Genomic DNA, 24,411 nt, shown 5'->3' with positions numbered 1-24,411 from the left:
GTGGAAGTTTTAGTATAACCTTTTGGGAGGGTAATTCAGTTGTATACAGTTGTGGGCTGGTAAATATTTAAATAACTGGCACTCAGGAAGAACGGAATGGGAACTGATTTGTAGCATTTGCCAATTTCCGTGGTGTAACTACTGCCAGCATGGTTGATTCAGGCTATCAAACAGGTTATCACTGAATGGGAAATTAGGAAGAGATATATAGGGACTTCCCTGGTGGACCAGTGGTTAAGACTCTGTGCTTCCACTGCAGCGGGGTGCCAGTTCAATCCCTGGTCGAGGAACTAAGATCCCGCATGCTGCATGGTTTGGAAAAAAAAAAAAAAAAAAGTGATTCGGTTTCACCTTTAAAAAAAAGGAAGAGATGTATAGTAGCTGCCATTGTGTCGTATTTCCACTGTCCAGATACAAGAGATGTAAGCATAGATGATAGTAAACTGTAGTACATAATTAGAAAGTAATTGGCTTTCAGTATTTATTACCTGTTTTTCACATGACCTATTTAGTTGTAAACTACTATAATTTTTTTTTTTTCTTTTTGCGGTACGTGGGCCTCTCACTGTTGTGGCCTCTCCCGTTGCGGCTCCAGACGCGCAGGCTCAGTGGCCATGGCTCACGGGCCTATCTGCTCCGCGGAATGTGGGATCTTCCCGGGCTGGGGCACGAACCCGCGTCCCCTGCATCGGCAGGCGGACTCTCAACCACTGCGCCACCAGGGAAGCCCTAACTTAATTTTTCATAGTGGTTGTGTTTAACAACAAGCTCTCAAAATTCCTACAACTTAACCTGAGCCAATACAAGCAGGTTCCAGCACACCGCTGGCTGTAGATTTCTTTTAGGGGCTTCCCTGGTGGCACAGTGGTTGAGAGTCCGCCTGCCGATGAAGGGGACACGGGTTCGTGCCCCGGTCTGGGAAGATCCCACATGCCGCAGAACGGCTGGGCCTGTGAGCCACGGCCACTGAGCCTGTGCGTCCGGAGCCTGTGCTCCGCAACAGGAGAGGCCACAACAGTGAGAGGCCCGCGTACCGCTTAAAAAAAAAAAAAAATTAGATTTCTTTTGGACTTCCCTGGTGGCACAGCGGTTAAGAATCCGCCTGCCAATGCAGGTGACACGGGTTCAAGCCCTGGTCCGGGAAGGTCGCACATGCCGCAGAGCAACTAAGCCCATGCACCACAACTATTGAGCCTGCGCTCTAGAGCCCGCGAGCCATAACTGTTGAGCTCATGTGCCGCTACTGAAGGCCATGCGCTTAGAGTTCATGCCCCACAAAAAGAGAAGCCACTGCAATGAGAAGCCCGCACACTGCAACAGAGAGTAGCCCCCACTCACCACAACTAGAGAAAGCCCGCACACAGCAACAAAGACCCAACACAGCCAAAAATAAAATAAATTTTATAAAAAAAAAAATATATAGGGCTTCCCTGGTGGCGCAGTGGTTGAGAATCCGCCTGCCGATGCAGGGGACACGGGTTCGTGCCCCGGTCCGGGAAGATCCCACATGCCGCGGAGCGGCTGAGCCCGTGAGCCGTGGCCGCTGAGCCTGCGCGTCCGGAGCCTGTGCTCCGCAACGGGAGAGGCCACAACAGTGAGAGGCCTGCGTACCACAAAAAAAACACAAAAAAACAAAAAAAACAAAAAAACAACAACAACAAAAAATATATATATATAAAATTTCCTTTATTTCTTTACCTAGGAATAATTCTACATCAAATATCAGTATATAGGGACTTTCCTGGTGGTTCAGTGGTAAAGAATTCACCTTCCAATGCAGGGGACGCGGGTTTGATCCCTGGGCGGGGAACTAAGCCCACACACTGCAACTACCGAGCTTGCGCGTGCCTCAGAGAAGAGAAAACCCTCACAGCACTAGAGAGAAGCCTGCGCGCTACAAAAGATCCTGCATGCCTCAATGAAGGATCCCGTGTGCCGCAACTAAGACCTGACACAGAAAAAGAAAAAAAAAAAAAAATCAGTATATAATTTATCATTATCACAAAAAGTTATTCTGGAATAAGAGGGAAAGACAATCTCAAAATTCACCCATCATCAGGATGTTCCAATGACCAAATCAACCTCATGTTCACCTTGTTCATCTACAGAACTCATTAATATAACCAAATTTGCCTCACCATATATATATATATATATATATATATATATATATATATATTTTTTTTTTTTTTTTTGGTAGGCCCTTCTTGGTTCTCTATCTATACTTATTTATTTATTTTTGGCTGTATTGGGATTTTGCTGCTGTGTACAGGCTTTCTCTAGTTGTGGCGAGCAGGGGCTACTCTTTGCTGCGGTGCGCGGGCTTCTCATTGTGGTAGCTTCTCCTGTTGTGGAGCACGGGTTCTAGGTGTGCAGGCTTCAGTACTTGCGGCATTCGGGCTCTGGAGCGCAGGCTCAGTAGTTGTGGCACACGGGCTTAGCTCCACGGCATGTGGGATCTTCCTAGACCAGGGATCGAAGCCATGTCCCCTGCAATAGCAGGTGGATTCTTTTTTTTTTAATGTGGACCATTTTTTTAAAGTCTTTATTGAGTTTGTTACAATATTGCATCTGTTTTATGTTTTGGTTTTTTGGCCACGAGGCATGTGGGATCTTAGCTCCCTGACCAGGCATCGAATCTGCACCCCCTGCATTGGAAGGCAAAGTCTTAACCACTGGACCACCAGGGAAGTCCCGGAAGGCAGATGCTTAACCACTGTGCCACCAGGGAAGTCCTGGTTATCTACTTTAAATATAGCAGTGTGTACATGTCAATCCCAAACTCCCAATCTATCCCCCCCCACCAACAGAGATCTCTAAGTCTGTGAGTCTGCTTCTGTTTTGTAAGTTTATTTGTACCATTTTTTTAAGATTCCACACATAAGCGATATCATATGACATTTGTCTTTCTCTGTCTGATTTACTTCACTTAGTATGATCATCTCCACGTCCATCCATGTTGTTGCTAATGGCATTATTTCATTCTTTTTAATGGCTGAGTAATATTCCATTGTATATAGGTACCACATCTTTAACCATTCATCTGTTGATGGATATTTAGGTTGCTTCCATGTCTTGGCTATTGTGAACTGTGCTGCTATGAATACTGGGGTACATGTATACTTTCGAACCAAGTGTTTCTCCAGATATATGCCCAGGAATGGGACTGTTGAGTCATATGGTAGCTCTATTTTTAGTTTTTTAAGGAACCTCCATAGCAGCTGCACCATCTTACATTCCCACCAACAGTGTAAAGTTCCCTTCTCTCCACACCCTCTCCGGGATTTATTGTTTGTAGATTTTTTTGGTGATGGCCATTCTGACTGGTGTGAAGCGGTATCTCATTGTAGTTTTCATTTGCATTTCTAAAATAATTAGCTATTTTGAACACCTTTTCATGTGCCTCTTGGCCATCTGTATGGAGAAGAGAAATGTCTATTTAGGTCTTCTGTCCATTTTTTGATTAGGTTGTTTGGTTTTATGGTATTGAACCACATGAGTTGTTTGTAAATTAGAAGACTAATCCTTTGTCGGTCTAATTACTCCCCAACTCATTCTATGAGGCCACCATCATCCTAATACGAAAACCAGACAAAGGTACCACAAAAAAAGAAAATTACAGGCCAATATCACTGATGAACACAGACGCAAAAATCCTCAACAAAATATTCGCAATCCAAATCCAACAATACACTGAAAGGATCAAACACCATGATCAAGTGGCGTTTATCCCAGGGATGCAAGAATTTTTCAGTATCCACAAATCAATCAGTATAATATACCACATCAACAAACTGAAGAATAAAAACCATATGATCATCTCACTAGATGCAGAAAAAGCTTTTGATAAAATTCAACATCCATTTATGATAAAAACTCTCCAGAAAGTGGGCAAAGAAGGAACACACCTCAACATAATAAAGGCCATTTATGACAAACCCACAGCTAACATCATACTCAACAGTGAAAAGCTGAAAGCATTTCCTCTAAGATCAGGAACAAGACAAGCAGGATGTCCACTCTCACCACTTTTATTCAACATAGTTTTGGAAGTCCTAGCCACAGTAACCAGAAAAGAAAAAGAAATAAAAGGAATCCCAACTGGAAGAGAAGAAGTAAAATTGTTATTGTTTGCAGGTGACATGATACTATACATAGAAAATCCTAAAGATTCCACCAGAAACTACTAGAGCTCATCGATGAATTCAGTAAAGTGGCAGGATACAAAATTAATACACAGAAATCTGTTGCATTTCTATACTCTAACAACAAAAAATCAGAAAGAGAATTAAAGAAACAACCCATTTACCATCACATCAAAAAGAATAAAATACCTAGGAATAAACCCTACCTAAGGAGACAAGACCTGTACTCTGGAAACTATAAGACACTGATGAAAGAAATCAAAGACTATGCAAACAGATGGAAAGATATATCATGTTCTTGGACTGGAAGAATCAATACTGTCAAAATGAATGCACCCAAGGCAATCTACTATCACATTACCAATGGCATTTTTTACAGAACTAGAACAAAGAAATCTTAAAATTTGTATGGAGACACTAAAGACCCCAAATAGCCAAAGCAATCTTGAGAAAGAAAAACAAAGCTGGAGGAATCAGGCTCCCTGACTTCAGACTATCCTACAAAGCTACAGTCATCAAAACAGTATGGTAACAGCACAAAAAGAAATATAGATCAATGCAACAGGACAGAAAGTCCAAGATAAATCCACCCACCTATGGGCACCTAATCTATGACAAAGGAGGCAAGAATATACAGTGGAGAAAAGAGTCTCTTCAGTAAGTGGTGCTGGGAAAACTGGACAGCTACATGTCAAAGAATGAAGTTAGAACACTCTCTAACACTATATGCAAAAATGAACTCAAAATAGATTAAAGACCTAAACGTAAGGCTAGATACTATAAAACTATTAGAGAAAAACATAGGCAGAACACTCTGACATAAATTGCAGCAATATCTTTTTCGATCCATCTCCCAGAGTAATGGAAATAAAAACAAAAATAAACAAATAGGACCTAATTAAACTCGAAAGCTTTTGCAAAGAAAACCATAAACAAAATGAAAAGACAACCCATGGAATGGGAGAAAATATCTGCAAATGATGGTGTTGTATCCTTTAAATCCAAAAAGTGCAAATTCTTTAGGCCTGCAGTCCTAGTTCTGGGATTTATCCTGCAGAAAACAGGCACACACATGAAGATGTATGCACAGTGATGTTCTTTGCAGATCTGTTTATCAGAGCAGAGAAATAAAAAGAAAGTTAAGAAAAAAATATGGTGCACAACCAACACATTGATCAATAGGAGAAAAGTTTTAAAATTATGGTAGAGGACACCATAAAACTCCTAGAAGAGAACAAAGGCAAAACATTCTGACATAAATCATGCCAATGTTTTCTTAGGTCAGTCTCCTAAGGAAATAGAAATAAAGGGAAAAAATAAACAAATGGGACCTAATCAAACTTACAAGCTTTTGTACAGCAAAGGAAACCATAAACAAAACGAAAAGACAACCTACGGACCAGGAAAAAATATTTGCAAATGATGTGACTAACAACAGCTTAATTTCCAAAATGTACAAACAGCTCATACAACTCAATAACAAAAAAACTAACAACCCAATCAAAAAATAGGCAAAAGACCTAAAAAGACATTTCTCCAAAGAAGACATACAGAAGGCCAACAGGAACATGAAAAGATACTCAAAATCTCTAATTAGAGAAATGCAAATCAAAACTACAATGAGGTATCACCTCACACCAGTTAGAATGGCCCTCATAAAAAAGTCTACAAACAACATGGGAATTCCCTGGTGGTGAGGTGGTTAGTACTCGGTGCTTTCACTGCTGTGGCCCGGGTTCAATCCCTGCTCAGGGATCATCCCAAGAGCTGTGTGGTGAGGAGAAAAAAAAAAGAAAAAAGCTTATAAATAACAAATGCTGGAGAGGATGTGGAGAAAAGGAAACCCTCTTACACTGTTGGTGGGAATGTAAATTGGTGCAGCCACTGTGGAAAACAGTCTAGAGGTTCCTAAAAAAGCTAAAAACAGAGTTTCCATATGAACCAGCAATCCCACTCCTGGGCATATATCTGGACAATACTATAATTCAAAAAGATAAATGCACCCCAGTGTTCACAGCAGCACTATTTACAACAGCCGAGACACAGAAACAAACTAAATGTCTATCAACAGAGAAATGGATAAAGAAGATGTGATACATATATACAATAGAATATTACTCAACTATAAACAAAAAAAGAATGAAATAATGCCATTTGCAGCAACCTAGATGGACCTAGAGATTATTATACTAAGTGAAGTAAGTCAAAAACAGAAAGACAAATACCATATCAGTTATATGTGGATTCAAAAATATGACACAAATAACTTATCTGTGAAAGAAAAACAGACACACAGACATAGAAAACAAACTTACAGTTACCAAAGGGGAAAGCAGGGATGGGGGAGGGATGGATTGGGAGTTTGGGGTTAGTAGACGCAAACTATTATATACAGGATGGATAAACAGTAAGGACCTACTGCATAGCACAGGGAATTACATTCAATATCCTGTTAAACCATAATGGAAAAGAATATGAAAAAAAAGTATATGTACACATAATTAAGTCACTTTGTCATATAGTAGAAATTAACATGTAAGTCAACTATACTTGAATAAAGTAAATTTAAAAAAAAAAATTATAGTAGAGGCACACAGGGAGGTCAGCCTCTGGGCACAGACAGTGAACAATGCCAAGACGCTCATGGAACAAAATACACAGGTCACTGTAGAGAATAAATCCAGGTTCATATTGACATAATCACAAGAAAACTGAAAACAACACACACTAAGTGATGGCAGCAATTCATGGGCATGGGACTAGGGAGGCAGAGAAGACAGCTGTCAGTATACCTGATCTAACCCCAGAAAAGGAAAGTGGTGGCGGTATGAGTGATTATTCATTTATGTGTATGTGTTTCGCCCTTTCACAATTAATTTGCAGAAAACCTTGCCCTGAGCATTTGTAGCAAAAATTCTATGCACAAACATAATTCTTTCCTTGGGGAATTTTTATGGAAGTGGAATTTCTGGTATGCCCATTGCTATGGCTTTTTGATAAAATTTCCAAAACTGCCCTCCTGAGTTTCGTGAGCAGGAGGCAAGAGCCTGCACTCCCCACCCCGCAGCCCTCGTTTAGCTCGTTACTTGTGAAGGTGAACGCTGCTTGCTCCATCTTGACTTCTCTGTAGAATCACCCACTTTTCCAAGGTGGTGTTTGTTCTTTGTCAGGTCTGTGGACCTGACACCTTTGCCCATTTTTTTTCTGTCTTTCTTGGGGGGAGTCTCTCCTCGAAATATACCCAACCCTTCCTTCAGGCCTCTGGACCCTGTCATGCTCCAAGGCTTTGCCTGCTCTGTGCTGCCATTTCCAACCTGGTAAGAAAAGAGGCTACAGCTTCATTTATGACAATTTAAAATGTTGGATAAGATGCCTTCCATCTTCTCAACAGCACAAAGGGCAAGCAAGATGATAAGGAATTTTCAGACCAAAAACCAAGTAAATGTGAGAACTCAGAGAGGTGTCACAGAACCTATACCACCTGGCTTCTGAGGTACTTGCCGAAACTAGCAAACTTGAGCTGGGATTTTTGTTCCTCACAGGCTCATACGTTAAAAGGGCCAGTACAAGGTGACATACCCAAAAGGTGACTCTTCCCCATAAACCTGGGGCCCGAAAAGGATACCCCACTGGGTATCCTTTCCCCAAACACAGGGACTAGGAAAAACGGACAAAGAAAAAAAACAAAAAGCAAAAACAAAAAAACCTTATGTTCAGCAGAAAAGGGAAAACAATTCCCTGATAAACTGAAATCACATGCCAATACCTGTGGCTTTGCAGACGAAGTTCATATCACCAGCGGGGTCCTCCCCTTACCAAAATCTCCAGGCTGTGGATTTTGTGTAAAATGATCCTGGACTCCCTCATAGACCCCTGGCAAATAAATCCTCCCTAGAAGAAATCACTTCACCATAGGCCACAAAGGGCCAGGACTAGCAAACTCACCAGGCACAGGGGGAAAGACGACACCATGCATGAAAGCCAGAAGATACATGAGTCAGCAGAATGGACCCACTGAAGTGTCAGATTCAATTACAACTTTGCTTGTTCAGAAAATTAAAGACAAGATTTCAAGTATCTGCAGGGAGCCATAAAATATAATAAGTCACACAGCACATGTGAAAAAGAACTTTTAGAAATGAAAAATATAACCATCAAAAATAAAAATGCAATGGATAACCTTAACAAAACAGTCATAGAATTAGTGAACTTAAAAATTAAGTCAGGGAGCTTCCCTGGTGGAGCAGTGGTTGAGAGTCCGCCTGCTGATGTGGGGAACGCAGGTTCGTGCCCCGGTCTGGGAAGATCCCACATGCCGTGGAATGGCTATGCCTGTGAGCCATGGCCACTGGGCCTGCACGTCCGGTGCCTGTGCTCCGCAACAGGAGAGGCCACAATGGTGAGAGGCCCGCGTACAGAAAAAAAAAAAAAAAAAAAGAAAAAAAAAAGTCAGAATCAATTATCAAGACACCAACACCAAGGAGGAACTCTTCCTTTTTTTAAATTTTTAATATTTATATGGCTGCACCGGCTCTTCGTTCCAGCACGCAGGCTCTTAATTGTGGCATGCAGAATCTGGTTTCCTGACCAGGGATAGAACCCATGCCCCCTGCACTGGGAGCTGAGTCTTAACGGCTGGACCACCAGGGAAGTAGCTTCCCAGCTCTTCCTTGAATGTCATGCCCCTGGTGCCTCACTTGCCCCACCCTGTCCTGACTCTACTGAAGGATATATTTCAGAAGTCTGAGCTGTAAGAAGAGTGAATAACAAAAACACTGGTAAAAACAAACACTGATTGTATGTAAAGTTATAATGTCTATGGAGTTAAGAAAACAAGCCACCAAAAAGCCCTACACAGACACGAAACACCAGCCGATACTAAGCAAGAAGGGGTTCAGAGCCCTCAAGTCCTCTTAAGTCCTTGTACCATCTGTCATGCAAACGATGTTATCATTAACTTTAGACTCAGTTTCCTGTTGCTGGTATAACAAAAACTCAGTGACTTAAAACAACGCAAGTTTATTGTCTTACAGTTCGAGAGCAGATACCCAAAATCAGTTCCTCTACGCTGAAATCAAGATGTCCGCAGGCCATGCCCCTCGGGAGGCTTTGGGGGAAAATCCTCTCCTCATCTTTTCAGCTTCTAGAATTGCATTCCTTGGTTCTTGGACACTTCCTCCAGCTTTAAAGCCAGGTGTACCTGGCCTTCTTTGGTGGCCAAATCTCCGTCTCCCATTTGTGATTGCATTAGGCCCACCTGGATAATCCAGAACCATCTCCATCTCAAAATCTTTCACTTAATCACATCTTCAAAATCCCCTTGCCATATAAAGGAATGTTCACAGATCTCAGGAATTAGGACCTCTATACATTTGGAGGCTATCATTCAGCCAACCACAACATACCAAGTATGCATGTTGTAAATTCTAGGGGAAGAATAAGAATAGAAAGAAGAATAGAAATAGAGCATATGACTTCCAAACTAACAGAGTGAAAAACATTGTTAAAATAAAACAATCCCCCAAAAAGGGGCAAAAATGGAAAGAGAATGGGTATGACAAATGGAAAGCCCCCCACAAAAGACAGTGTCAACAAAACCAAGAACATTGTTAACTATACCGACTATGTGACTTAACTGATCCAAAGAAAGGATAAAGATCCGACAAAGGACTTGCAGACAAAAGGCACAAAGGAAGTAAAAAGAAGTGTCACTAATAACAATGGGGGGACAGACTCTAGAGTGGAGACCACTACCCCACCTCTTGGTGTTCTCCCCGTGTTGTCACCTCCCTTTGAGTGTGGCTTTGCTTTTTATTTAAAATTTATTTTATTGGAGTATAGCTGATTTACAGCGTTGTGTTAGTTTCTGGTGTACAGCAGTGACTCAGTTATACATACATATAATAGTTTGCATTTACTAACACCAAACTCCCAATCCATCCCTCCCCCAAGCTTTTTATTTTTAATATGGTGAAATACACATAACATTTACCATTTCAACCATTTTAAAGTGTACAATTCAGTGGTGCTTAGTACATTCACAATGGTGTGCAATCATCACCTCTATCTAGTTCCAGAACTTTCTCATCCTCTGAAAGGAAACCCTGTGTCCATTACCAGTCACCCTCCATGCCTCTCCCCCACTCAGCCCCTGAAAGTCACTCACCTACTGTCTGTCTGTGTGGATTTACTGATCCTGGACTTTTCATGGAAACGGATACAGTACATGGTCTTTTGTGTCCAGCTTGTTACCCAGCATAAGGTTTTCAAGGCTCATTCATGTTAGACATGCATCAGAATTCCAGTCCCTTTTAGGCAGAGCAATATCTCATTGTAGGAACAGACATTTGGGGCTTTGCTTGCCCCTGTATCTGTTACATCTGGGTTGTTTCCACCTTCTGGCTGCCATGAATACCATAAACATGCATGTACGAGGATTTCTGAGTCTCTTTCAGTGCTCCCAAGTGTATCTCAAGGAGTGGATCTCTGCTGGGCTCTGTGTGGTAACTGCTCCCCACACCCTCTCCAGCACTTGCTGTGTCTCCATGTCTCTCTTGCCCGCGCTCCCCCACCCCCACCCCCAGACCACTTGTCTTGTTTTTAACCCACAGGGTTTGGGGCAGGAATGGGAAGGCACTCCCAGGACTGACGTGCTGCCTGTCTTGCTAGGAGACCCTCTCCCTCACCTGCTGCCCTGAGCCACCCTGTGGAGAGCCTCCTGCCAAGGCTGGAAAGCCGCTGACTGCTGCCACGACCAGGTGAGCTGGGGAGGACCCTTCCCCAGTACAGCCTCAGATGAGACTCCTAGACTGCAGCTCTGGTAACCCTGATGCTCAGAAGTGGTGGGACAATAAATGTGTTTGTTTATGGTAAGTCATTTTCAAAGAGAGCAGAGACCTCTGACAGGGATTGTGGGGGAAGATGGGGGCTCCCAGGAGCTGGAGATGTCCTATCTCTGGACCCAGGTGCACATGCAGGGCCTGCTCCTTGTTCTCTAAACAAAATGTTTTGTGCTTTCTTCTGTACAGAGCCTAGGCCTGGCCTGGGGCTGACTGGCCTGGATTCCCAGGCAGGCTGGACTTCGGTGGGGCTCCAAAGGAGGCACTAGCAGCTTCAGAAGGAGGCCCATGACAATACAATACTGTATTGTAATATATCACATTATTATGTAAATATAAGCATCATACTATATATACAATGATACTGTGTTCTATGTTTGAAGTTGCGGAGTAGAGGTTAAAAGTTCTCACAAGAAAAAAATCATGTCGCAATATATACATATATTAAATCATTACGTTGTACACCTGAAACATAACAACATTTGTCAATTACATCTCAATAAAAATTAGAAAATGAAGGTGGTTGGGATCCAGGTGGAGGAAGTCCCCTTGGCTGGCCGCTTGCGACTTCTCTCCTGGACAGTGAGGACAGTGCTCCTCACACAACCGCCTTGGGCGGGCACCCCCAGCCCCACAGGCACTGGACAAGGAAGTCAGGCCAGGCTGCGGGGATGACACGGGGAAGGGAGCCAGCCATGGAGGGCGGGGAGCAGGTGCCCCAGAGAGGGAAAGACATAAGAGCAGAAGAGGCCGGAAAGCGCCAGAGAGCTGTGGGTGCTCAGGACATGCAGGGACCCCAGGGACCCCTCAGGCTTTCCCAGTGGACTCCCAGGTGCCCCGGGGCAGGGGGTGGAGGGCTGCCTCCAACCAGGGATCACTGGCACTTGGTGGCAGATGTGTAGGTCCTCAAGCATCCATCAGCTTTGTTGCCTGTGACCCTGTGCCCAGGGCCACATGGCACCAAAGCCTCCTGTGCTGGAGCCTGCCCAGGGGTGTGGGAGGACGAACGGTTGTCTGAGGGCCGGGCTTAGGGCCTGTGCAGTGGACATAAAGGAATACAATGCGCCAGCAACTGTGGACAGGACTCAACCCTCTTTTCCTCAGGTCCAAACAGAATAAGTGTTATCTTCTGCATGTGCCCTGGTGGCAAGAGCTTGAAGCTCTTGGAGTTGGACTGCTCTAAGGAGTTGGACAGCAGCTCAGTTCACGTCCCAGGAGAGATGTCACTGAGGGTTTGCAGCTGGTGGCCCAGCTGCCGGGGACCCCTCCTGCTGCCCCCAGTCCAGCTCTCAGTGTGTTCCGGACTAGCAGCACCAGCAGCCCAAGGAAACTGTTACATTCTTGGTACCAATACAGGCTACAGAGTGGATGAACCCTCCAACACCATGCTCAGTAGTAAGAGGTGCTAGTCACAGGTCACATCATGTGATTACAGAGACAGAAAGTAGATTAGTGGTGGTTCAGACCAGAGGGAAGGGGGAGTAACTGCTAATGGGTACAGGGTTTGGGGTGATAAAATTGTTCTAAAGCTACACAGTAATAAACTAGATAGCACAACATTGTGAATATACAAAAACCACTATACCATACACTTTAAAGTGGTTAAAATGTTGAACTTCATGGTAGGAGAGTTTATCTCACTCAAAAAAATCTACCTGCAAAATAATAAAAAAGGTCTACATTCCTGGACCCCTCCCTACACCAAGAGAAAGTCTGCAGGAGGGGGGGCCAAGCCACCTGTTTTAACAAGTCCTCCAGATGACAATGACATGCAATAAAGTCCAAAAACCACTTAGCTGACCCAGTCTCCCCAGAGCAGGACCATGTGTGGGTTCTAAGCCCCACTGTGGCCCCCATCCCATTCCCAGGCAGGGGACCCACCAGAGGCACTGCTTGTGCACACCACCTCCCCAAATCACACAAACCATAGCTGGACACGGCCCCCCAGCCCCCAGGCCCAACCAAGAGCACCCAGCTACGTCCTGGGAGGATATCCCTCTATCCACATGATGCAGCGAGGGCCTGAGAGCTGCCCTGGATGCAATGGGCTCCCACGCAGCAGCAGGGCCAGCACAGATCCTCCATCCCTCCCTTCCCTAGATTGTAGCTCTGGGTCTGGCTAGAGACCCCCAGAAAGACAGGGGAGAGCAGCCGAAACAGCCCTGCCACCACCCCCCGGGACAGCCTGGGGCCTCTGTGCACTTAGGAGACTCCACAACCTACACAAGGTGCTACCACCATGCCATACCCGACCCCTGCCAGTGGCCAGAAGCATGTTGTGTGTGGGGGAGTCTCTGAGAACTTGATGACAGGGAGGGGCTGAGGGCACCATAGAGCCCTGGGGTTAACCCCAGGGGCCTAGGGCCCACCATGACCATGGGCCCCAGAAGCATCTGCACCTATTGGCTGGGCCGACCCAACTCTCTGCTAGGACTGCAATCACCTCCCTACCTGCATCCCTGCTCTTCCCTGTTAAATAAGTGATTCCCCACATCAGTATTTTAACAAGGAGTGAGGGGACTCAGGTAGGTGGCCCCCTCTGGCCCCAGTCCCCTCCTCTCAGCACCTTCCGGGTCCTCCACCCACCTACCAGGCCCTCTGCTGGGACCCACCCAGGGTGTGCTGTGGCATCCTCAGAGCAGCCCGGGCGTCCTGGGTTGTGCACTGCCCCCACCAGTCCGACCTCTTCCTCTGCCCATTCAGAGCAGAGGGCCACGGCTGGTCTGCTGCACTCCTGCGCCCAGGAGTTGGGCCAACACGGAGAACCCAAGGCTCAGGGGTCGGGGGAACCAGGCTCTCAGGCCCTGTGATGTGCCAGGGGCAGGCGGGTGCCTCCAGCACTGAGGCTGGAAGAGCCAGGTAGCAAGGGTTCCCACTGCCTGGTCCTGGACTGACTGGTGAGCGTCCAGGTGTAAGGGGAGCAGAAGCCACCCTCCAGGCTCTCTTGGGCATCTTGACCCCAGCGCCACCTGCTTTCTGGCTGGGACCCCAGGCCTCCTAAGTCCAGGGACACCAACTGCCCTCTGCCTCTTCAAAACCACCCCTCTATGGACAGTGGCCACCACAGTGATTGCCACTCAACTGTAGACTCACAAACAGTTACAGCGGTAAATGTATGTGTACTGCACGACAATAAAAACAGGACAAAACCTCAAAACATCCCTTCCGGAGGTGACGAATGGAGGTGTGAGGAGCTGTGCAGCCCTGCCCCTGGCTTCCCGCTCAGTCCAGCCCCTGCTGTCACAGGGCAGGATGCACCGCTGAGTCAGGAACCCATGACCATAGCCCTCACCCCCTTTGCCTCTCCCCTCCCAGGAGACCTTTACACGCCCCCCACCCGCCCACGACCCAGGCTTTCTGCCAACTTGTATCCACTTCCCACCTGGGAGGGCACACCTCCACCCACCTACCAGACACTCACCCCTGGCTTCCCAGTGGTCTCCCACTGTGAGCAGGGTTATGTTCCAGCATGTTTTGGCCCAGCCAGAAGCTGCCTCCAAAAATATCCCCACAAAAGTGAAAACAAGAAAAGAGCTCCCAGTTATACTTTTCCAAAGGGCTCACTTTAGGGCTTCCTGGTGGCGCAGTGGTTGAGAGTCCGCCTGCCAACGCAGGCGACATGGGTTTGTGCCCTGGCCCAGGAAGATCCCACATGCCGTGGAGCGGATGGGCCTGTGAGCCATGGCCGCTGAGCATGCGCGTCCGGAGCCTGTGCTCCGCAACGGGAGAGGCCACAACAGTGAGAGGCCCGCATACAGCAAAAATAAACAAACAAACAAACAAACAAAACCACAAAGGGCTCACTTTAGCAATACGTGCAAAAGGGCTTAAGGAGAGTGGGTAACACCACCAGGCACCCCAAGGGTGAGCCAAACCACACCTGACTCCAAAGTCAGCACGCCCTCCTCTGAGGACCTCGTGGCTGTCATGCAGATACTATCCACAGGTCTCTCTTGGCCCTAAGTAACTCCAAGAGGGGGAACCTGCAGTTCATCTGAGCTCGAGTGCCAGGCTGAGGCTGCTAACCACAAACCAGACAGGCAGCCCTCGGTAAGAGGGCAGCTCAGACTTCTGAAAGACATGTGGAGCCCACAAGGCAGACGGCCGGGCACATCCAGCCCAGCCAGTCTGGGTGTTGGATATGCCAAAAGTCAAAGGGGAGTCCAATGGTAAGTCACATTTCTAGGCTCAACTCAGATGACCCCTGGTGTGTCCCCCAACCCGTGGAAGCCACGGCGAAGTCTAGCGCACCGGGGACAGGAGAGACTGCACCGCGGCCGTCAGGAGGCAGTCTGTCAGGCTATTTATTCCCACTTGACATAACCCAGAACACAGGAGCAACTCTGTACATCTCGAGAAACTCACAGCTAGCTCCAAAACAATAGAAATGGTAAACTACAAAAGATGAGTTGTATTCAGCAAATATAAAGGGTAACGTTAGGCTGTGTCAAACTTGTATCGAACTATTTACAGCGCCTGGGCGTGGGTTCAGATCTCGCCAGCCTCCTTTTCCTCCGACCTCCGTGACGCAGTCTTCCCGTTGGTGCTCTCGAGCCTCCAGTCGGTGGCCCCCCGCTCACTCCGCCCGCGCTCCCAGGACTCCTCCCTCGAGGCACGCTCTCTGGAGAACCTGGGAAACAGGAACCAGAGGATCAGCAAGGACTGGCCCTCCCTCCTGGCTGCTCCTCAGGCACTGACACCTTGGACCCTCAGCACCACGCCAGGGAAGGGTAAGACCCATCACAGCTGGAAGGGCCCTAGCAGACGAGAGGGTGCCAGGCCTGCCGTCTCATGCCCAACCCACTGCCCAGGGAGGGCTGGGCAGCCACTAGAAAGTGACATCTGCAAAGGTTTCTAGTAACAGGAAAAGCTTTCACTATAATGTAAACACTGCAAAGGAAAATACAACAAGAGTCCACACATGGAATACGATCCATTATGTAAAAACACAATGGAAAAAAAGATATTTAAAATCCATCACACCAAAGCTAACAGTGGTCGTCTCTGAATATGATTATTAGTGTTTTTTGTTGTTGCTGTTTTTCCTTTAAAAAACCACAACAGAGGTAAGCAGGGCCTAGTCAGGGGCTCTGTGTACCAAAGTGACAGTGAGTGTGCAGCCCCTGAGCGTGGCCATGCCCACGTGCGACCACCTCTTCAGCCTCTCAACCGTCCCAGCCCTGAAGTCATCTGCTGCCCTCGGCTTAGGGCTCTCAGTGCCCTGGGCCCCATTCAGGACTCCTCAAGGCCCTAACACTCTGTCCCACAGATGACAGACCCCCAGCCCTGGCACACAAAGAAAGGGTTCCCTGGACACAACTACTGAAGGAGTCATAATTACTTGTATTTCGAACTCCGGTCCCTGGATACCCGGCGGTGGCCCCGGCTGTGGCTCCGGGAACGGCTTCGGTGGCGCCGGTGTCTGTCTCGGGACCGGGACCGGGACGACTTCCGCCGCTCTCTGGAGGTAGATCTTGAGCGCCTCCGACGCCGGTCCCGGGAGCGCGACCTGCAGCAGATGTTCTGCTGATGCTTTACTGGTTATCTTCCCCCCTCCCACAAACTTACAACTTGGGTTAACAATAATCCCACCAACTACTCTCTGGTAACAACGGCCAGACCCTTCCCGCTGACGCTTCCTGTACGTTGGCCAGGAAACTCCCGGCTGCCCAGCAGGCCCCAGCAGCGCCCTGACTGTCCCTCTTATTGACAGTGGGTCCCCACTCCCACACTGCACTAAGCCCCAGCCAACGCCAGCTATAAACGGGACTGGAGTCTCACCCACATCCTGTGCCCTTCATGAGCCAGACCTGACCACCAGATAATAACTGTGAAGCTATAAAGGTTAAGTATTAAGTACACATAGAAAAGAACATCTCACTGAGAACACATAAATGGAAAACCTACCTCCTGCGATCTCTGGTTCTTGATCCAGACCTAAAATGGAAAAAAAGATGAACAATTTCCCCAAAACAGCTCCATCCCTTACAGCTAAGGGGAGGTGCCTCAAGTTCACGTGGTGAAGGAGAGCCAACTTCCCAGAGAGCCTGCTATAAGGCCTGCCTCCAGCCCCAGCTACTTGGAGGCAGAATGCAGAGACCAGCACCCAAGGGTCCATGCTGCACTGAGTTGAACCAGCGGCTCTGCAAACTCTTCACAGTGGACACCACCTCAGCTACATAGATAGTCACATGGCAGGTGCAGGGCTGGGCAGGACACCCAAGTTGCAAACACAGGTTCACTGCCAGTGAGTGTCACATGAGCTCCCTGGGAAACATTATACAACCAACAACTAAGAAATGCACTTTACAACGAGGTCGCATTTCACACCGTTCCAAGCAGAAATTTACAAGATCACCGCCAACGTGTGCTCAAGGAGGAAGTGACAAAAGATGCTCACACATCATGTGGCTGGAGTGTGATCTGACAATGCCTCTTGAAAAGCAATTTTTGTAATACCTACCAATATTTATATATTATATTATATGCCTTTATCCCAGGAATTCTAAGGAATTTTATAAACCCTCAAACACATACAAAGATGGTCACTAGATTACTCGTTCAAAAATAGTTTCATAAAAACTTAATCAAAAATTTTTTTTAAAAAGCACAGGCTGGGCTTCTCTGGTGGCACAGTGGTTGAGAGTCTGCCTGCCGATACAGGGGACATGGGTTCATGACCCGGTCCGGGAAGATCCCACATGCCGCGGAGCGGCTGCGCCCGTGAGCCATGGCCGGTGAGCCTGTGCGTCCGGAGCCTGTGCTTCACAACGTGAGAGGCCACAACAGTGAGAGGCCCGCGTACCGCAAAAAAAAAAAAAAAAAAAAAGCACAGGCTTCTAAAAAAAAAAAAAAAGCAAAGGCAACAAAAGCAAAAGTCAACAAATGGGACTACATCAGACTAACAAGTTTCTGCACAGTGAAGGAAACTCATCAACAAAATGAAAAGGCGACCCACTGAACAGGAGAAAATATCTGCAAATCATGTATCTGATAATAGGCTAATATCCAAAACACAAAAAGAACTCTAACAGAAGGGAAAAAAAAAGGTAAAAACATGGGCAGAGGACCTGAATAGACATTTTGTCAAAGAAGACATACAGATGGCCAACAGGCACATAAAAAACTGCTCAACGTCACTATTCAGCAGGGAAAAGCAAATCAGAACCATAATGAGATATCACCTCACACCTGTCAGAATGGCTGTCATCAAAAAGACAAGAAATACACGTGTTTGTAAGGATGCAGAGAAAAGGGAATCATTGTGTACTGTTGGTGGGAATGTAAATTGGTGCAGCCACTGTGGAAAACAGAAAGGAGGTTCCTCAAAAAATTAAAATACAACTACAATATGATCCAACAATTCCAATTCTGGGTATTTTTACCTGAAGGAAATGAAATCCCAATCTTGAAAAGATAGCTGCACCCCCATGTTCACTGCAGCATTATTTACAGTAGCCTAAACATGGTAACAACCTAAGTGTCCACTGATAGATGAATGAATAAAGATGATGTGGTTGTACATATACAGTGGGATGTTATTCAGCCACAAAAAAAGATGGAATCCTGCCATGTGTAACAATATGGATGGACCTTGACAGCATTATGGTAAGTGAAATAAGTCAGACAGAAAAAGATAAATACTGTATGATCTCAGTTATATGTGAAATCGAAAAAAACCCAAACCCACAGATACAGAGAAGACTGGTGGTTGCCAGAGGTAGGGAAATGAGGGTGGACAAAAGGGGTGAAGGTGGGAGAATAAAAGGATATAGTTAATTACAGCATCATAGTAGGGACTTTGTGTAGCCTTCAAGAGCACAGCTGCTATGGGAAGGTCTCACATGTGGAGGGTCCCACATATACCCATGAACACAATATGTCCAACGACTGTGGTCACCTCTGTGTCTTTTTGCTTAATATATTTTTACACTGTTTTGAGTCTATTTATAATCAGAATCTGTTAGATAGTTAAAATAATAAAAAGAAACACAAAAGATACAATAAAGGATTATTTGTCCTGAGTTATTCATTAAGGAATTCCTCCAGGAAAGCCCAGTTTCTGTGCCCAATATGAGAGCGTGGCTACTCGGCACTCCAGCCTCTTCCTTGAACTCTGACCAGACCCGCTGTCTCCACCTGCATGTCTCTTAGGCCCAAATACGGCCACAGCCAAATTCTCCTCCCCACCTCCTCCTCATCCCAACACACCATTCCCAGTCTCCCCACCGCCATAAGTGGCCACTCCTGGTCAGAAACCCTGAGCCAGCTCCACTCCCCCTTTGCACAACTTGCATCCGCCCACTAGCAAATCCTATCAGCTCCACCCCCAGAACACATCATTCCCTCCTGGCCCTCACAGGGTTCGAACTGCCACCTCCTTGGTCTGGACCCTCCCAGCTAGCTCACATTCTCTCTGCTTCCACCCTACCACCCACGAGCCTGGGTCCACACTGGAGCCCGTCCCTGGTGGGTCCTGCCCACAGCAGGCATGGCGGCATGAGAGCATGTTCCTCTCTGGTGTCCCAGCTCCTGCCTGTCCTGGTCAAGGGCTGCTCCCCAGGAGGTGCTGTGACAGGTCCCCCTCCACCCCTGCCAGGGAGTCCACATCTTTCTAGGTAAGAATCAGGTGGCCACACCTGCTCGAGCAGCTTGGGTGTCCTGTCCACACCGCACAGCTGTGCACACAGGTCCTCCTGGACCAGCCAGAACCTCGCTTGACTGAACGTGCTATGTGTTTGCTTATTTTTCTTTTAAAAGCCACCCAGGTACTGGCAGACCTCAACTGTCAAGAGCAATAAATATGCAATGCTGCCAAGAAGTGGGGTGTCCTCAGGTCACATGTGCTCACCTCCTGCTCAGTCGTTCTTCCCGCTCCCTCTCCTCTCTCCTCCTCAGCCGATCCTGATTTCTCTTCTCCTGCTTCTCAGCCACAGTTTTCTAAATAAACAAAAAAATTGGAAGATGGGGGAGGAGCAAGTCACACACTAGAGTGAACATTATTGAACAAAGCACCTTTATGTGACCTCAATACTGGCAATTTAAGAACCCAAGAGAAACTCAGGGAACAGGAACACATTCTTCATAAAACCTCTTAAACAATGGAAAATACATGGGAAAAAAAACGCTTTATCATTTTGTAAGTTCAGTGACAAACTACATATTCTAAGTGCTGTACATATAAGTCACAGAAATTTTATCATATTGCTAAAATCAATCCATAAATTTAGTTTTTTTACCCCAAGGAGACTCCACAAATTTCATGTAAAAGAGAAAACATGTATCTGACCAAATCCATCTTGCTGCAGGAGCCAAGTTGCCCTCCCAAGCTGCAGCCTGTCCTGGGGTGCTGGCGGGGCTTCCTGGCGACAGCAGGCTCCACACGTCCCATCAGGCTGGGTCATGGTGAGCACAGTGGACAAGGAAGGCCGACAGGCAGGAGGTGGCCTAGCAACCCCCCTGCCAGAGCACCATCCACTGGCTAGCTCAGAGCACCCCAAAATCAACTCAGAGCCTTTCAATGCCGCCCCTTGCGCTGCCAAGGGGAAGGTCCTGAGGGGGAGGAACTTAGAGCCAGGAGACAAAGGCCCGAGAGGGCATAAAGGGTGACCTTAAATCTCAGTTTGGATGGGAGCCAGGCCCCAGGAAGAGAAGGTGTGGCCAGGACAAGGAGAGGTCGAGAACCGGCCTGTGGGCTGGCATCACCTCCTTCCCAAACCCTCCCCACTCCTTAAACCACAAGGTTCCCCCACCTGAGGAAAGTCCTCACTCTTTTCACCCTGCATCCACCTTGGAGCATGGAGCATGGCCCAGGGGGTGCACAGCCCAGGGGGGTGCACACCTCTGGTACCACTGGGAGTGAAGCCATCTCTGATTAGGGCATACAACTCCCACCTTCCTTATCGTTAAGAGGTGCACTTCCGAACACATTTTCTGTTGATAGCTTAACAGCTATTTATATAAAAATCTGTAACTTAGTTGGGTTGTTCTATCAACTATATACTGCTCATAACTGCAATGACAATACATGACTTCTAGATCAGGTGAATACTTAAATTCTAAAGGTTTCAATGTATTCTGAAGCAAAGGTACATCTTAAGAAAAAAACAAAAAAAAAAAAGAAAAAAACAAAAAAAAAAAAAAAAGAAAAAAACAAAAGGCTTTCAGATATAAGAAACATTAGGACAAAATTCTGGGGTGTTATGGAATGGGAAGACAATTTAAAGTAAATTCCCTAAGGAGCAGATTTTTTTTTTTTTTTTTTTTTTTTGCTGTATGTGGGCCTCTCACTGTTGTGGCCTCTCCCGTTGCGGAGCACAGGCTCCGGACACGCAGGCCCAGCGGCCATGGCTCACGGGCTCAGTTGCTCCGCGGCATGTGGGATCTTCCCGGACCAGGGCACGAACCCGTGTCTCCTGCATCGGCAGGCGGATTCTCAACCACTGCGCCACCAGGGAAGCCCTCTAAGGAGCAGATTTTTAATGGGGATGGTAGTTGACACCAAATTGTTATTTACATTCTACTGACTACATATAAAATATTTTTATGTGTTTTATACCCATAAATTTATAAGAAAAAAATTCCAACTTAAAAATGTGTGACAAAGAATATCATTTTTCAAAATTCTACTCGGAGCACAGGAGCAAATGTTTCAAGACCAGTGCTGAGACTGCCACCCAGCTTCCTCTCCCAGGGCTGAGTCGCACATCACTTATGGAGGACCGTCCTTGGGTGCAGGGCCCTGCCACCCACTGCTCCTTCCTGGGGGCACACAAGGCCCAAGGCCTTGACTATCGTGGTGTCCTACAGTCAGGTGCCATGTGTCTGTCCTTCCAATAGATTTCAGGTGTCTGGATAAAAGGCCTGCACATTTCCCAGCATCCCATCATAGGATCCCAGTACACAATTAGGGAAAGCACCATCCATTTGAAGAAGACAATTCAAAATATCACAAACGTATTTAACCTTCCTCACTGGCATTCCGTACCCAAGATGTCGAATGTTGTAGAGCTTAACCCAGAACAAGGAGGAGCCCCGGGGAAGGGACACAGGCATCCAGCAGTGGGGCAGGGCTATCAGAAAAAGCCCCATCACCTTCTCATCCTTCTAGCCAGACCACCCTCCATGTGTCTACCTCTGTCCAAGAAGAAAAACTGCAGACTACTGGCTCTTTCCCATCACCAACAGAAGTGTTTTCAGAGGGGTACGAGAACTCTCTGTACCGTGGGACTGAATTCTGCCATTTTCCTCTGTAAACAAGGGGTAGCAGACTAAATAAATATCCCAGGCTCTGTTGGATTCTGAGATCTTAGATCTCTTGTGGGAAACATATGGATAAAATCTGAGTAGTTCACTGTAAAACACAAGTATAAAACCAAGGCATGATCTTAGGATCAGAACAGAAGGTTTTCAGTACCTCCACCAAAACCGCCCCCCCAAAACAATACAAAAACAGAAACAAACGAAAAAGAACACAAGGTTTTCTAAAAGCAAAGAGATGTGAAGACGATCACAAAACTTCTCGGGTTTCTTCAGAAATGCAACACATTAACATACCCTTAACTGATCTAGCTTCTCACGGATCTGAATGAACCCCAAGTGTAACTTGCCACCGAAGTGGTCTGCAAGACGACGGTCGTTGTCATGGAGACCAAGGTAGGCTGAACAGACTTCACAAACACGCAGCTTCTGCTGCTGAAAACTGGATGCAGGCATTGAATTCCTGTATTCTTCCTGGAGAATGGGAAGAGAGCGAGAGTCAAATGTCACTGCCCCTAAAATGGAAGTATGTGAAGGGACTACAAAGATGACTTTTTTTTTTGGCTACGTGGCAGGTGGGATCTTAGTTCCCTAACCAGGGATTGAACCCGGGGGTCCTGGCAGTGAAAGTGCCAAGTACTAAGCACTGGACCACCAGGGAATTCCCTAGAGATGACTTTTACTTTTTAAAATGTTTTATTTATTTTTTGGCTGTGTTGGGTCTTCGTTGCTGCGCGGGCTTTCTCTAGTTGTGGTGAGCGGGGGCTACTCTTCGTTGCGGTGCATGGGCTTCTCATTGCGGTGGCTTCTCTTGTTACCGAGCACGGGCTCTAGGCATGTGGGCTCAGTAGTTGTGGCACATGGGCTTAGCTGCTCCACGGCATGTGAGATCTTCCCGGACCAGGGCTCAAACCCCTGTCCCCTGCACTGGCAGGTGGATTCTTAACCACTGCACCACCAGGGAAGTCTGATATGACTTTCAAATACATAAAAACTGAATCGTTAACAAAGCTTCAGATTCTTGTCACCAACCCAATTTTAATTATCTAAGAAATGAACTACCAGTCATGATTTCAAAGCAACAAGGGGTATTCAGAACACTCAGACACACAGGATGCTGTGTGTGCTAAAAGGCCAGCAAGGAAGGTGAGTCCCTGCTATGGTGGAGAGCTCTGCAAAGACCAAAGAAACAAGAGGGGAGAATCTTCAACAGAGGTCTTAAAAAAACAAACAAAAAAACTAAACCAGGGCTTCCCTGGTGGTGCAGTGGTTGAGAGTCCGCCTGCCGATGCAGGGGACACGGGTTCGTGCCCCGGTCCGGGAAGATCCCACATGCCGCGGAGCGGCTGGGCCTGTGAGCCATGGCCACTGAGTCTGCGCGTCCGGAGCCTGTGCTCCGCAACGGGAGAGTCCACAACAGTGAGAGGCGCGCGTACCGCAAAAAAAAAAAAAAAAAAAAAAATTAAATTAAAAAAGAAGTCACTCGGCCTCGAAGCAAAATACATGAAACACGAAAGAAAATGAACCAGAACATGGTTACTGCTGCTTGCGCTCAAGTTAAAACATTCCTTCAAAATCTAGGTTTAAGAAATGCATTTCAATAATCATTTGCCCTTAAAGGGAAGACTGAATGTAGTAACCTTCCATTAATTCACACATTCAAAATGTTCCCTAGGAAATGAAAATCAAAATAACACATCACATCACTCACTAAACCGGCAAAGATACAGAAAGGCACTCTGGTGCCCAGGACCCCCACTGTCCTTACTCCAGCCACTGTCCCCATCCTCATCACCTGAGTGCCCTCCATAGGCCTTCCTCAGAACTACAGGACAGAACAGGATCGGGTAGGGTGCCCTTCCTCCCCTTAGCAGGAAGCAAGGCTGTTTGGTCATCCTAAGAAATGATACAGAGAGGTGCTGCATACTCTTTACCCAGTTTCCCCCAATGGTTATATCTTTAAAAACTATAGCACAACATCACAGAAAGGACACCGAGTGATACAGTCAAGGTTCAGAACATCCATCACCACAAAGGTCTTGCCTGCTGCCCTTTCACAGCCACACCCACTTCTCTGACTCCTGGTGACCACCAATCTGCTCTCCATTCTTATGGTTTGGTCATTTTAAGAATGTTATTTAACAGATCCACATAGTATTTAACCCTTT

The 24,411-nt window shown here is 46.6% G+C and overlaps 1 protein-coding gene across 5 annotated transcripts in view; it reads right to left on the bottom strand.

Annotated features, from left to right (window-relative positions):
- Nucleotides 1-15,264: 15,264 nt before the first annotated feature.
- Nucleotides 15,265-24,411, bottom strand: part of LUC7L (LUC7 like) — a 31,393-nt gene continuing 22,246 nt past the window's right edge. For all 5 annotated transcript variants that reach the window (XM_059039216.2, XM_067014143.1, XM_059039218.2 and 2 more), the window contains 5 exons: nt 22,541-22,717; nt 19,836-19,924; nt 16,892-16,921; nt 16,326-16,493; nt 15,265-15,614 (listed from right to left, as the gene is read on the bottom strand). In XM_059039216.2, coding sequence (XP_058895199.1) covers nt 15,473-15,614; nt 16,326-16,493; nt 16,892-16,921; nt 19,836-19,924; nt 22,541-22,717 — 606 coding nt within the window. In that variant the 3' untranslated portion in view covers nt 15,265-15,472. The remainder of the gene's footprint in view (nt 15,615-16,325; nt 16,494-16,891; nt 16,922-19,835; nt 19,925-22,540; nt 22,718-24,411) is intronic.

Source organism: Kogia breviceps, chromosome 14, assembly GCF_026419965.1.
Source record: "Kogia breviceps isolate mKogBre1 chromosome 14, mKogBre1 haplotype 1, whole genome shotgun sequence".
Taxonomy (NCBI): domain Eukaryota; kingdom Metazoa; phylum Chordata; class Mammalia; order Artiodactyla; family Physeteridae; genus Kogia; species Kogia breviceps.
This window is presented reverse-complemented; position numbering and strand designations above follow the sequence as displayed.